The sequence below is a fragment of the Panthera tigris genome, chromosome A1 (genome assembly GCF_018350195.1).
Source record: "Panthera tigris isolate Pti1 chromosome A1, P.tigris_Pti1_mat1.1, whole genome shotgun sequence".
Classification (NCBI taxonomy): domain Eukaryota; kingdom Metazoa; phylum Chordata; class Mammalia; order Carnivora; family Felidae; genus Panthera; species Panthera tigris.
The window spans coordinates 80,863,909-80,879,001 of NC_056660.1; the positions used below are offsets into that span (position 1 = coordinate 80,863,909).

Below are 15,093 nucleotides of genomic sequence, written 5' to 3' on the forward strand. Positions count from 1 at the left end.
TTCTAACTGGAGGTTTCCTGACCTGGGGTCCACGGGCCCAGAAGGCAGAAGGGTCTGTAAACGTGGAAGGGAAGGGAATTACACTTTATTGGCACTAACTTCTATCTGAAATTTAACTCTTCCTTCCATCACAAATGCAAACAACAAGCCACAGTACCTGTGACTTTGTCACCAAAAGAAATCACATATTCTCACTTGACCTGTTCAAGTGGGTGCACAGATCCAAAACGGCCACTAACCCTTCTTACTGAACGTGTCAATAAAGACATACATCTGTTACCGCATCGCTTATCTAATAGGAAGTCTGGAAACACTACATAAACACACTTCTTTACCAGGGAATTTTTCTGGTGCGCATTTACTCTTCTTGACTGACGATTACGCTTTCCCTCCCCCTCACAGAAAACCCCCTGAGAGACTACTGTACGGACGAGAGCTAGTGTGGACTAAGAAGGCCCTCTGCTCTCGCCTCCCTCTCCTCACCTCAGCCCCTCCGACACACTCCATCTCTGTCCCACTCCAGTCAGGCTGGGGCTGCAGAGAATCACAGGACAGGCCCCCAGGGTCTCGGGCTTCACTGGGCCTCCGAAACATCCTCATGCCCAAGTCACAGTCCACATCACACCTCCTTACGAGGTTCCCAGAGGGCAGCCAAAGGGACTGGAGACTGCAAATGGCCAGGCCTGGTGACAGGTAATCAAGGACCTCCTTACAACCAGCACTGAGGCAGAATCAAGGCTCAGCAAGGGAGGAAAGTTAAATCTTAGGAGCCAGACATGGCTGGCACCCCTTCGCATAATACAGTCACCATTTTAATTATTTTAGAGCGTGAATTCAGCACTTTAATGTTATCCACTACAAGGCTGTGCACCCGCCATCACCATCAAATTCCAGAACACCCTCGGCATTTATTTGGAGGAACACCATACCCATCAGGCAATGACCTCCCCACCTCTCTCTCCCCAACCCCTGACAGCACTAACCTTTCCGCCTCTGTGACTTGGCCTATCCTGCACATTTCACATAAATGAAATCCTACAACACGTGAGCTTTTGTGTCTAGCTTATGTCTCTCAGCCTAAGGCTTTTAAGATTCATCCATGCTGTAGCATGCATCAAAATTTCACTCCTTCTTGGGGCTGAATATTCTATTCTGTCACTTGGATAGACCACCCATTAGGTAACAGACACCAGCACTGCTCCCACCTCTTGACCATCCTGATAATGAATGAGGTTTCTGTGACAATCACGTACAAGTTCTACGTGAACGTGTGTCCTCACCTCTCTTGGGCACACACCTGGAACCGCTGGGGGTGCGTGTAACTTTCCAAGAAGCTGCCAGCCCTGTCCCTGAGTGGCCGCACCGCCGTGTCCCCACCAGCACTGTATCAGGGTTCCAAGGTGGCCAAGTCTCCACCGGCACTTGTTATGCTCTGGCCTCTGCTCTGCTCCAATGAGATCCCCATGAGTGTGGTATGACAGCCCCCTGTGGTTTCCACTCATACTTCCCTGATGACTAACGTTGAGACTCTTTTCCGGTGCTCACTGGCCATTGGTAGACTTCCTTTGGTAAAACCTGAGTACCCTGCCTATTTTTCAATTGCAGTGTTTGTCTTTTTGGTCCCGAGTTGTGATAATTCTTTATATGTTCTGGATACTAGACCCTTACCGCATATATGATTTGCAAACACATTCTCCCATTCTGTGTGTTTTTCTTTTGTTATTTATGCTTTTGGTGGCATATCTAATCCATAGTCGCAGAAATTTACACACAGCTTCAGGTGTGGGACCTACTTTGAGTAACTTTTTATACACAGTATGCAGGTGAGGTCCGAATCCTTTCTTTTATGTGTGGACATCCAGCCGTCCCAGAACCACCTGCTGGAAAGACTTTTCTTCCTTCACTGAGTAGTCTTGGAGCCTTGCTGAAAAATCACTCAACAAACATGAGCACGTGTATTTCTGGACTCTCAATCCTGCTCTCGGATCTCTGAGCCCATACTCATGCCAGAAACACACCTGTGATTGCTGTGCCCTGTAACGTGACGTCGGGACGTGTGAGTCCTCCCACTGTGTTCTTCATTTCAAGAGCATGTGGCTTTCCAGGCCCCGTGCACTTCCATGTGACTTTGAGGACCAGTGCTGCCATTTCTGCAACAGAGGCCACGGAATTTTGATGGAGATCACATCCAATGTGAGATCATTTGGAGTAGTGCTGCTACCTTAACAACATCACAGAGGGGCACCTGGGTGGATCAGTCAGTTAAGTATCCGACTTCGGCTCAAGTCATGATCTCACGTGGGTCTGTGGATTTGAGCCCTGCATCGGGCTCTGTTGCTGACAGCTCGGAGCCTGGAGCCTGTTCCAGTTCTGTGTTTCCCTCTCTCTCTCTGCCCCTCCCCCGCTTTCTCTCTCTCTTTCTCTCTCTCTCTCTCTCCTTCTCTCAAAAATGAATAAACATTAAAAAAAAAAAATTTGAAAGCACAGTATCACGTCTTCCAAACCATGAACGTGTGGAGCCATCGGTTTATTCAGGTCTGCCTTCATTTCCTTAACAGTTTTATGATTTTCAGTACAATTCTTCCACTTTCTTAGTTTAATTTCTCCCTAAGTATCTGATTTTGACACTGTCATACTTAGAATTGTTAATGTTATTTTGGGATTGTTTATTGCAAGTATATAAAAATAGGACTGATTTTTATGTACTAATCTTGTATCCAGCTAATTTGGCAAGCGTGTTTATTAGACTTGGACTGTGAACACTTTAGTTTTCTATGTATAAAATTATGTCATCTATGAAGAGAAGCAGTTTTATCTCCTTTGCAATCTGAGTATCTTTGTTTTTCAACTGCTCCCTTGTCTAACTGCCCTGATGAGAGCTTCCAGCTCCCAGTGCAACCCTGAGCAGGATGGGGAAAATGGACCTGCTGTCTGTTCCTGAGCTGGGGACAGAGTGTACACCCTTTCACCATTGCGACGTTACCTGTTAGCGCTTCATATACGCCCTTTATCAGGCAAGGAGGCTCCTTTCTATTCCTTCGGTGAGTGTTCTGATCACGAAAGAGTGTTGAGTTTCATCAAATGCTATTTCTGCATCGCCTGAGATGATTGTATGTTTTTCCCTCGTTTGAACAGTGTGGTGTATTACATCACTTTCCTTATGCTGTAACCACCCCTGCGTTCTTGGGAGAAATCTCGCTTGGTCATGGTGTACAGTCCGTTTAACTTCTAATCCATTTTTTAGTGCTTTATGAGGATTTCTACATCTATATTCATAAAAGATACTGTTCTGTAGTCTTTTTGTGTTGTTGTCTGGCTTTGGGATCAGAATAATATGAGCCTCATAAAATGTGTAAAAACAAGTATTCTTTCCTCAGTTTCCTAGAAGAGTTTGAAAAGAACAAGTGCTAACTTTATATATTTGGTAGAATTCACCAGTGAAGCCATCTAGTCCTGGGCTCTTTACTGGAAAGCTTGAGATTATGGACTCACTTCACGGGTTACAGGCCTATTCCAAATTCCTACTGCTCCGAGACTCCGTGTCAACAGTCGGCATTTCTAGGAGGTCTCAGGTTTTATTATCTGCAAATGGCTTCATTTCTCCACCATTTTTGAGGTGGAGTTTTTGTAGGACACAGAATTCCTGACTGGCAGATTTTCCTTCCAGAATTTTGAGTGTACATCCTAGTGCCTTGTGGCCTCCGTGGTTTCTGAGGAGAGGGCACCTGCCGACCTAATCGAGGGCCTTCTCCATGCAGAGTTTCCCTAGGACTCTGTCTTCCCACGATTCGATCACAAGGCTCCTGTGGACATGGCGACCTGTCCCACTGGAGTCTGGGGAGCCCCCTGCGCATCCCGGCGCCATGGGTCTCTCAGACCCTTGACATTCTCTTCTCTTCCTGCTCCTCCGGCGGGATAACTCAGTTGGTCTATCCTCAAGGCACGTGTTTCCTTTTTCCTGCTCAAATCTGCTGTTGAGCCCCACTAGTGATTTGTTTCATTTCGGTTACTGTACTTTTCATCTCCAGAGCTACTTTGGGTCCTTTTTACAATCTCTGTTTATCCAGGTTTTGTGCTCTGATTACAAAAAGTAGCATTTCCTGGGGCACCTGGGTGGCTCAGTCAGTTGAGCGTCCGACTTCAGCTCAGGTCATGATCTCACAGTCCATGGGTTCGAGCCCCACGTTGGGCTCCGTGCTGACACTTCAGAGCCTGGAGCCTGCTTCAGAATCTGTGACTCCCTCACTCTCTGTCCCCTCCCTCGCTCATGCTCTATCTCTGTCTCTCAAAAAATAAATAAACGTTAAAAAAAAAAATTCTTTTTTTAATGTATAAAACATAAAGCGTATAAAATCCAAATATAATTGAAAAGATCATACAGTTTGACTCATTGGGCAAAAAAAATTTAAAAAAAAAGAAAGTAGCATTTCCTTGCATTATGCAAATATTTAATAAACTACTTTTATTTTCGAGAGTGAGCGCATGAGTGGCGACAGGAGCAAAGGGAGAGAGAGGGAATCCCAAGCAGGGTCCAGGCTCAGTGAGGAGCCTGACGCAGGGCTCAGTCCCACAACACTGGGATCGTGACCTTAGCCAAAATCAAGAGTCAGACGCTCAACTGACTGAGCCACCCAGGCGTCCCTAATAAACTACTTTTAAATGAGTGGTTACATAAGGCTCACATGTAGCTACTTACAGTTAACCTTACGCTTAAAGAAATATGATTTTACAACTAAGTTATAACTCATTACACAATTGAGGGGAAATTAACCAATGTTAGAATTGAAGAGACAAAAATACCCAAATTTTAATTGTGTAAGGATCAAACACAAAACGCAATTGTCTCAACTACCAAATTCTTATGGTAAATATATTATTTAGAGTAAATTAAAGAGAACTTCCCAAATTTAGTCAGAGACTTAATCAGAGTCAGGAACATTTATAAATGTATGGGTCAACGAAAAAAGGAGAAGTCAAAGAACACCACAATTAAGAGAAAGGCCACAGACATATCAGGGCCAGCGGGCACTCAAATTATATCCAGCATTCTTCTTACATAAATTAACAGCAGGTAACCTAGTAACATACCGAGCGCTTACTACCTGCCTGACTCCATCCGCACACACGCGCACAATCCTGTGAGGCTGCTGCTATTACACACGCACAGAAGATGTGCAAGGGAAGGCTCACAGAGACTACAGCACTCGCCCAGGATTCAGAGGTTTTCCAAACTGCAGCCAACAGTCAAACCTAAGCCATCAGACCCCAGAACCTGGGCCGGTGAGCCCCACCACAAGGCGACGAGGCAGGGAGTTAAAACAAGGCCCCTGTAAGACTCTATGAGCTGCCTGCTGGCACGGCGGTACCCAACAGCAGGCATGCAGCAAAGGGCAGAATCTACTTTACGTCAAGGACTCATGTTAGCTCTATAGTCACAGGACATTTTTGAGAAATCCCAGCAGCCGAACTAGTGAAGCAAACAAGACCATGTGGGTATAAAGTAACTGGCAAATGAACACTTACAAATCCTGAACTTCCTGAAGCCTTCTCTAACCTCAGACACCAAGTAGGAATATCAGTAAATATAAAACCTTAAAAAAGATAAGTTTACTGTAGTGCAATGTTAGTATTCGAAGTAATCTGAGGAAAGGGTACCTGAAGGTGCTTTATAGTTCTGTCAACTCTTCCAGAAGTCTGAAACTATACAAAAAAACAAAAAAAAAAATTTAAGGATAACTTTATCTGGGAATGCAAACTGGTGCAGCCACTCTGGAAAACAGTATGGAGGTTCCTCAAAAACCTAAAAATAGAACTACCCTACGACCCAGCAACTGCACTATTAGGAATTTATCCAAGGGATATAGGTGTGCTGTTTCAAAGGGACACATGCACCCCCATGTTTATAGCCGCACTATCAACAATAGCCAAAGTATGGAAAGAGCCCAAATGTCCATCGATGGATGAATGGATAAAGAAGTGGTATATATACATATAATGGACTATTACTCGGCAATCAAAAAGAATGAAATCTTGCCATTTGCAACTATGTGGATAGAACCGGAGGGTATTACGCTAAGTGAAATGAGTCAGTCAGAGAGACAAATATCATATGACTTCACTCATATGAGGACTTTAAGATCCAAACAGATGAACATAAGGGAAGGGAAGCAAAAATAATATAAAAACATGGAGGGGGACAAAACATAAGACACTCTTAAATATGGAGAACAAACTGAGGGTTACTGGAGGGGTTGTGGGAGGGGGGATGGGCTAAATGGGGGAGGGGCACTAAGGAATCTACTCCTGAAATCATTGTTGCACTGCAGACTAACTAATTTGGATGTAAATTCAAAAACTAAAATTAAAAAAATAAATGTGTTAATGATACCTACAAAAAAAAAAAAAAGAGTAACTTTATTGATGAGGCAAGATCTGAGATTAAGCTGAAGGGATCGTTTGAGCTAATGACCTAACACTGAATTCAACAGACAGGGTGTTTACTTAGCATTTTATCCTTAAATACATAAAACCTAAGGTTTGCCTTACACATATTCTGGGTGACAAGACTTCTTCAAAGTAAGTATCCCAAAGTGAAGCTATCCCAGTCTTGGAGAGTTTGCTTTTTTGCCTTACCTCAGTGAATCAATGTCCAAAAATAGAAAAGAAAACAGTCTAGAGGAAAATCAATCTGCAAGTCAGGGCCCAATTCTCCGGCCCCACAATTATAAATAGGCCCAGATCACACACAGGTCAGACAATCAATAACGAACTGGTGGTACTTTTAGGGACGATTCTGAAAACAGACGCACACAGTGAATTAGTGGTGTAATTAAGGACTACTTTAAAAACCCAGTTGCTAGCAACTGCAAACTAAATTATTCCCAAAAAAAAAAAGTCAAAAGCATTGCAAATTAGAAATTAGGTTCTAAATTTTAAAAAGATAATTAACCAGTTTGTGGCTTTAACTTTTGTCTTACTTGACAACAATTTTATATATATCACAATAGGACCAGAACTGCAATTCCTGTCCCAAACTCTGAAGAAAATCAGCTTCATCAAGTTAACTGGTCAGCAGCTGTTTAAAAGGTCAGTATCACCCAGAGGCACCTGGGGGGCTCAATCAGTTAAGCTTCCGACTCTTCTTTTCAGCTCAGGTCATGATCCCAAGGTTCGTGAGTTCGAGCCGCATGTTGGGCTCTGGGCTGACAGCTCGGAGCCTGGATCCTGCTTTGGATTCTGTGTCTCCCTCTCTCTCTGCCCCTCCCCGGTTCATGCTCTGTCTCTGTCTGTCTCTCAAAAATAAATATTAAAAAAAAAAGAGCAACCACAGACACAAGATATCCAAATGTATAAAACCACGCCATGACTCAAGTCTAGAAAGACAGACAAATCCACCAGAAAAGCGGGCAAAGAACAGGCCCAGCAATTGGTAGAATAAAAATAACAAACATGAAAAGCTGGTCAACCTCACTAGGAAGCAGTAGAATGCCTCCAAGACACCACACCTCACACATTAGAGTAAAAACCCTCAATAGAACTGAGTGACAGGAGCACTGACCAAGCTGGAGAAGGGGGACCCACGGAAGGCCGACTGCGGGTTGGCCTGGCAGGACCGCTCCAGAGCCGGGAAGGGCAGGATCAAAACTAAAAGACTGCGCTCGCCCACCTCGCAGAACCGACCTCAGAGGAACTTGTATGTATGCACAGGGAGACACATGAAAGGGTGTTGTTTTCAATGACATTCAAAAGGTTTACAACTATAAAGACCATCCGTCGGTACAAGACACTACACACAAAGTGGATGTCCACCTTTCCTACACATAGTAACAAAGGACGACTCTAACGCAGCCACAGCAGGGGCTACAGGCCACACGGAGCAACCCACACAACACCTGCACCTTAGGTGCTGCCCGTGTGCACCAGAGACTCCCCAAAACCACTCTCGACAGTCGGCTCTACCGCCATGCTGGTTTAAAAAGCCACTGGTCCCAGCACAACTGGTCTATGAGGAAACAATGGGACCATAACACGAATTTCATGACTGTTCACATCAAGTTCATCCACAAAAAACTAGGTGAAAACAGGAGCCCAGCCTTCTGCTCCACTGCAGGTGAGCCCCACACCCACAAGCCCACATCAGGGCGTCTGCAGGGTAAATGCCGTGCTCACTCTAGAATGTACGGAGGGCTGGGGCACCTGGTGGGCTCAGTCAGTGAAGTGTCCGACTTCGGCTCAGGTCATGATCTCGCGGTCCGTGAGTTCGAGCCCCGCGTCGGGCTCTGTACCGACAGCTTGGAGCCTGGAGCCTGCTTTAGATTCTGTGTGTCTCTCTCTCTCTGCCCCTCCCCTGCTCGTGTGCTCTCACTCTCTCTCTCAAAAATAAATCTTAAAGAAAAAAATCTAGGATGCACGGAGGGCTTAACCACTGAACGTGTGTCGACAGCACTACAACTTCTGTGAAGTTCCTATCCTTTCCTAATGTGATGTCCCCGAGGTTTTGAGGGTGCAGCCCCTCATTCCACTCTTTGTCAGAGGACCTATGGTTTGTGCTGTGTGACTTGCACAGCACAGTGGCTTTTAGGAGCACACACGCCGCCTCATGGCAGAACCAACTGTGCTTCCAACAGGCACACAGCACACACACCCATTAAAAGTGCCAGGGCCTCAGTAAGTGACCTTGCAAAGTGACAGAGCGTGCGATACTGCACCACACGAGGACTAACACGGGACACCTAGGTCTGGCTTTGCCGCAAACCTGGCCAGGGGATTTGGCCTTCTGACTTTCCCACCATTAAAACTGGGATGATAATCTCCGACGGACCCCAGGCGGCTCTGTCGCTCAGAGGTAACTGGTTTTCAAAGCACCGCACAAAACACACACGGCATTCGTGCAGTGTGGTGGCGTTACAGTCGAGAGGAAACAGTTCCCAGGGAGAAAAACTCAAGAGAGTAGCCGGAGACTCGAACGGCGCTCCTTACTTCGTGGTACGTGTCCTCGAGCTCCCCGTCGTATATCCAGCGGTACAGGAAACTCAGCACGGGATGTGACACTAAGCTGAGAATATGCTGCACCAGGGACCTCACGTACGGGTCCCCCGTCTTCGTGTACGCGTGGACGGCAGAGGCCAGCTCACCTCCTTTCCTCCCTGGGGGACACATGCAAAACACCCAAATTACACTCCCGGCAGAGACCAGGTCATCGAGATGCAGTGTTCCCTGGCTACCATCTGGGACTGAGGAGTGGCAGTAACGTGTTGAGGAACAGAGAGAGCGCCAGCCTGCCCCAGGCTTCACGAGTCAGAGCAAGGCACTCCCCTACCTCTGCGCAGCCGCTGCGGGGTTTTTCAAGAGCAACACCCCTGACTCATTACTCAAGCTGGAACATGAATTGTCACCTCTGCTGACCAAGACATGCATTAAGACTCACACTTTATACTGCAGTCAGGGATATAAACACATATAGAAAATATGAAAGTTTTACAAAACAGTACTTGCACTTTAATGCTTCCTATTTTCTTCCTTTCCTCCTTTAGTACAACACGCTAGTCTCGGCTTACCAAACTCATCTTACAACCCCATTAAGTGGCTAGAACTCCCATTCCGAAAAATCCTGCCACAGTGAAGAGTCCCGGGCCCGGGGAGCACAGCTCAGGATGAAGCACTGGCAGTGGCAAATATCAGGCCCCAAAACACAAACACAGAAAGTTTCTTACGTTAAGAATTCAGGATTTGATTAGGTTGCTGAAAGATTTTCAGGAAGGTCTAATGTGACCTGATGTTACTGAGATGCTCCTGGCAGGAGCACACACAGCTGCCTGAGGGAGGGGCAGAGATGTCAGAAGGAGCTGGAGGTCCAGGACACGAGGGGCTCAGTGCACACAGACTGTGGGGACTGGGGAGAGAGACAGAGGAAGAGTCTAGAAGGAATCCACATGGGGGTGCTCGTCATCTGAGAAAAGACACATATTTTGCCTGACTGCTTTCTCTTTTTGAGGGGAGGTGGCAGGAAGTAGAGGAGGCAGGGCACGGACAGCTTGGCGAGCTCAGACCACACGTGCCGGAGTCCCGGCCCCTGTGCTCACACAGACAGAAGAAGGTGGCAGCAGACACAGGGCCGTGACCTAGGGGCAGACCCTCGGCTTCTCCCACCTCACTCAGTTCTCACAATCCTAAGAGGAGGCCATTGACGCCCCAACATTACAGAGAAGAAAAGACAAAGAGGTTCTTGGCCAAGGTAGCTCCAACAGAGAGAAAAAATGTTCAGAAGGCAGGAAGAAATGCAGAGCCAGAGCCTGGGAGAGGCCCCAGCCACACAGGCAAACTGGAGGACTTGTAACACCTAGCTTGTGGACCCAGACCTGGGCCATAACCTCAGGAGGAGGAAACCCCCAGGGAAGGCTGCTGGGCCAGAGACAAGTAAAAGGGGCTTAGAGATGAACAGTTACAACACCAAGGACCACAAAATGCTTACAAACTAGACACCCTCTCCTTTCTTCCCTCATTTCAATGAACTACTAAGCTTCCACAAACATAAATATGGGGCCATGTCAGCAACTGGTGACTTTCCCTATAAGTGATCTACGCACTTGTACGTAATCTGCACATTCATGGCTGTCAAGGATACACGAGAGCAGGCACGCAAATGACCGCAGATGAAATTCTCTAAAACCTGCTTTGAAATAAAGCAGGTCCATGAGACTCAAAACAACCTTGGCAGTGGTCCACTAGGGCCGCGAGAGTCTTCAGTCTTATCTTGGGGTCGTACGTCCAAACCAGGAGGCGCCGGAGCGTCAAGCTACTCTCAAGGCCCAAGTTCACCCCCTGATCATCCTCTAACTGTAGCTGAAAAACAACAAAGACGTAACATGTAAACACAAGTCACCAAATATGTCCACCATTTCTTAATCCACGGAAGTCAGCATGGGGAGGGGATTATTCTCATAAAACGAAGCGACGGGTCCCCTCAGAGAACAATAGTTTCTTCAAGCCACTAGTCATCGGTTGAAATGGTAGATCACTTCTCGGCCTCTTGGCTAAGATCAAGTGAAATGGTAGACAGAATTCTGAAAATCAGCATTAATTGCCTCTCAAATACAGTGAAACTCCATGGGTATCGAGACCTCACGAACAGCATTAGCAAACATTTTTATCTTTTAAAAGTAATTACAAAGAAACTTAAAAGCTCTATATAGTTGCAATTTTGTATGATGGCAAATCACGAAGAAATTAAAATATAAGCAAAGCATTACCTGGGAATGTAAGACAGACAGCAACCGGTAGTATTCCTTCAGTTCCTGATGCAAGGCCGCGCAAAAGCTCTGCGTGGGAAAAAGCAGGCGTGGTGAACACACAGCACAGCCCTCACGCGCCAGCGCATCTGATCGCCACAGGCTCAGCGCTGGACCACGACTGGTACGTTCTGCTGGTTTAAGTTCTGCTTCTGCCAGGGGCCTGCCGGCAGCTTTACCCACCAGCATGGCCATAGTTCATCCCACAAGGGGGGTGTTCTCCCCCAGCACGAGCTTTGCAGTTGGAAAATCAGATTACAGCTAAACGTATATTCACTTTGACAATGATCTTTTAATATTATATCCCTCTAAATCTTTAGAGTTAAAATGTCATTTTCTCGGGGGCACCTGAGGGGTTCGTCCAACTCTTGATTTCAGCTCAGCTCGGGTCATGATCTCAAGGTTTCTGAGTTCAAGCCCCGAGTAGGGCTCTGTATTGACTGTGCAGGGCCTGCTTGGGATTCTTTCTCTCCCTCCCTCTCTGCATTCACACTCTTTCTCTCAGAAATAAATAAAACATTTTTAAAAATGTAATTTTCTCTGTTTTTAATTAGAATTTAAAACTGGCAACTCCATGCCAGTTTCTCCCAATTTTTCAGTGTTGTTTGTACCGCTCATTTTCCACACCGATATTATTAAAAACTTCTTTGTATTTCTAGGATCTTAAATACAGAAAAGGTGAGGGGCGCCTGGGTGGCTCAATCGGTTGAGCAACCGACCTCAACTCAGGTCATGATCTCTCAATTCCTGAGTTCAAGCCCTGCGTCGGGCTCTGTGCTGACAGCTCAGAGCCTGGAGCCTGTTTCCGATTCCGTGTCTCCCTCGCTCTCTGCCCCTCCCCCGCTCACACTCTGTCTCTCTCTCAAAGTAAATAAATTTTTTTAAAAAATACTAAAAAGATGTCAAACCAGAATCTGTAAGAAAGACCATCACACAGTCCTGTGACAAAAACTTTCTAGAATGAACCCTAGAATGTAAACCCAGGGACCTCAGTGGGAAGAACCTGCAAAGGATAAAACCTCTTCTCTTTAAATATCAGGCTCCACACTGTTCTGAGTATCTTAAAGTGATACACCGTCAGTCATCTGCAGGTTTATTTTAATGCATTTATGTATTCTGTGCTCACACTCCACCAACAGCTACCGTGAACCATGTGTGGTACTGGGTTATCTCTGTCAATACTCACCGTGGTCTCTATTTTCTCGAGTGGACCAGGATGGCTCCAGTGTCGCAGTATCAAAACTTCCTTACTTAAAAAGAACCCTCTTTTCAAGAATTACTTTCATAGTAAGATTTTAGGTAGACTAAGCACTCCCCAAAATGAAGGCATCCTAAATGTTGTGGTAACAACAAACATACCTGACCCACAAGTCCAAACGAACGGTCTAGACTCCTCTGGTCAGTGTATTTTCTGATTTTGTTATGCAACCATCCCAACTCAGCAAGTCTGACTGTCGTATCCCTCAAAGATTTACTTAGGTTTGCCTAAAAAGTAAATATATCAAGAATTAAAAATTAACAGTAGAATTTCAATTGCTTTTATAAACCATTTGCACTTTTAGTATCCTAATGCTTAGGCCCCAACACATGGCACTTACAAGTAACGAAAGCACCACCACCAAGACAGAACAACGAGAGTCTGGGAAACGAGGGCAGCAGGTGCCAGCAAGGAAGGGAAGTAGAACCTCTCTCTGCAAGCATAAGGCTCAAGCAGCATCACCCCAAGACGTAGCTGGCCAGCTCCCCGGCAAGGCAGGGTCTCTGTGACGTCAGCCACGTCCTAGAACGGCCGGGACTTGTAAAAGACCACGACATCAACACGAAAGGGCCGTGGGGAAGGAGGTTCCAGAAGGGGAAAGCAGGCAAGTGGAGGCACCTTATCCGGAACGGTGTACCAACCGCAGAGATGCCAAGTGGTACCCGCCCCTCGGGTGCCTCGACACCACCATCACCAAGAGCAGGAGTCAGCTTGTGGGTGGCTGCATCCGTGAACACGAGAAGACACGGAAGGAGAAGCAAGCAAGGTCTCAGCAAAAGCACCAGAGCCACAAGCCCGCGGGGAGGCAGACCCGTGTGCCCGACCGGCACACCGGCTCTAGGGGTCCAGTACCCCGAGTGCACCTGTCGCCCCTACAGGTTAACAGTTCCCGGCCGGCTGTACCGACACCCGTCTTTCCTGCCTGAACACCTCACACCTCACACGGGGGGCCGGTAACTGTACCTTCGCCTCTACTTTGTAGCGGTTCTCCACGCTGTCCATCTTGACGTGCTTGCCATCTATGCCCTGGAAGACGTACACAATGTCCCGCACAAGGGCCGCCTCCGTAACTTCCCCAGCACCTGAAACATTGGTTTTGTAAGAGGAATTACTGAACAACACATTTTAAGATGGAATCTATTTTATACCACACCTAGTTTTACATTACGTGTTTCAACCAGGAGAAAATTTTAAAATTAAAAAAAATGAGCTTAAGATGGAAAAAGCATGAAGTCCTAAAAACCAAGAGTTTTCTCAAAAAGATATGGAGATCATAGAATTTCTTATACAAAAAGTCTTTAGAAATTTTTTAAAAAAGCAGGGGTGCCTGGGTGGCTCAGTTGGTTAAGTGTCCAACTCTTGATCTCAGTTCCAGTCTTGACCTCACAGTCATGAGTTCAAGCCTCGCACTGGGCTCCACATTGTGGCATGCAGCCAATTTCACAACCAATCACAAAGGGATAGGTAATTATTTCATAGACGGCGTTTGTGAAAATTTATTCCATGGCATGAGTATGAACTTGGTTCCATTCTCAATCACATAAAAAGAAGCGAATACGATAGAAAAGTTATGATTTCCATAAACCTTGGAACAAAAGCTAAGTCAGAATTTAGGTGTTACTCAACGACAAAGAGGCAATGCTCAGAAACCCAAGACATCGGCGGGAGGAAAAATGTCATGAGTACACAGTCAGGGCCCAGCACTCCCAGAACCAGGGTAGTGAGTCAGAAGGTAAGGACAGGTACGTACTTCAGTTGTGGAGATAACATTCCATAAATATCAACACCACCAAACTACGGGTAACATTGTTCAAATGTTATCTACCTGTCGTTACTGACTACTTTGTCTGCCTTTTCCATCAGTTACTAAGAGAGAGAAGTTGAAATATCCAACTGTAATTGTGGGTCTGTTTTCTTTGTAGGTCTGTTGGTTTTCCACTGTGCATCTGAAGCTGTTGGTAGGTGAATACACGTTTAGGAGCATTATTCCTTCCTGAAGAACTGACCCTTTCCCTGTTAGGAAACATCCCTCTGCCCTGACGACACTCCTACGGTGTCTACTCTGACAGTGAAGGAGCAGCCCGTCTTCCCGTGGTTAAATACAAGATGCGTGTTTCCATCCATTTACTGCCAACCTATTTGTGTCTCTATATTTGGAATATATCTCTTTCGAGCAGTACATAATGGTCTAAATGTAATTTTTTAAAAACTAAACCAAGTGTCTAATCTATACACATTTAATGTGACTACAGACGTGTTTGATTTAAACTCCCTGCATTGCAGTATGTTTCCTATTTATTGCCTGTTCTTTCTTCCTTTGCACCTCCTCTCCTGCTCTTTGGGACTGATCAAATACACTGTGAAGTCCTTTTATCTGTGAGCTGTGTGTGTCACGCAGGCTTGAAGGCCCTGGTAGGGGCCAGGAGTCACAGCAAACAAGGAGGAGCAGTGAGGGGCACTCTCGCTGTCTGGAAGCCAGCCGCCAAGTCACAGTGTTCCCCCAACCCCCCACACCCCAGCTGTCAGGGTTACACGACGGACCCAGGT

The 15,093-nt window shown here is 46.1% G+C and overlaps 1 protein-coding gene across 8 annotated transcripts in view; it reads right to left on the bottom strand.

The window, feature by feature from the left end:
- TUBGCP3 (tubulin gamma complex associated protein 3) overlaps positions 1-15,093 on the bottom strand; it is an 85,193-nt gene that overhangs the window by 48,898 nt on the left and 21,202 nt on the right. For 7 of the 8 annotated variants that reach the window (XR_006215426.1, XM_042980344.1, XM_042980366.1 and 4 more), the window contains 5 exons: positions 13,510-13,628; positions 12,648-12,773; positions 11,250-11,318; positions 10,710-10,842; positions 8,980-9,146 (listed from right to left, as the gene is read on the bottom strand). Coding sequence is in view for 7 of the 8 variants with exons in the window: in XM_042980344.1 (XP_042836278.1) it covers positions 8,980-9,146; positions 10,710-10,842; positions 11,250-11,318; positions 12,648-12,773; positions 13,510-13,628 (614 nt within the window). In the remaining variant the exon portion in view is untranslated. The remainder of the gene's footprint in view (positions 1-8,979; positions 9,147-10,709; positions 10,843-11,249; positions 11,319-12,647; positions 12,774-13,509; positions 13,629-15,093) is intronic. The other variant, XM_042980375.1, reaches the window with a different exon arrangement.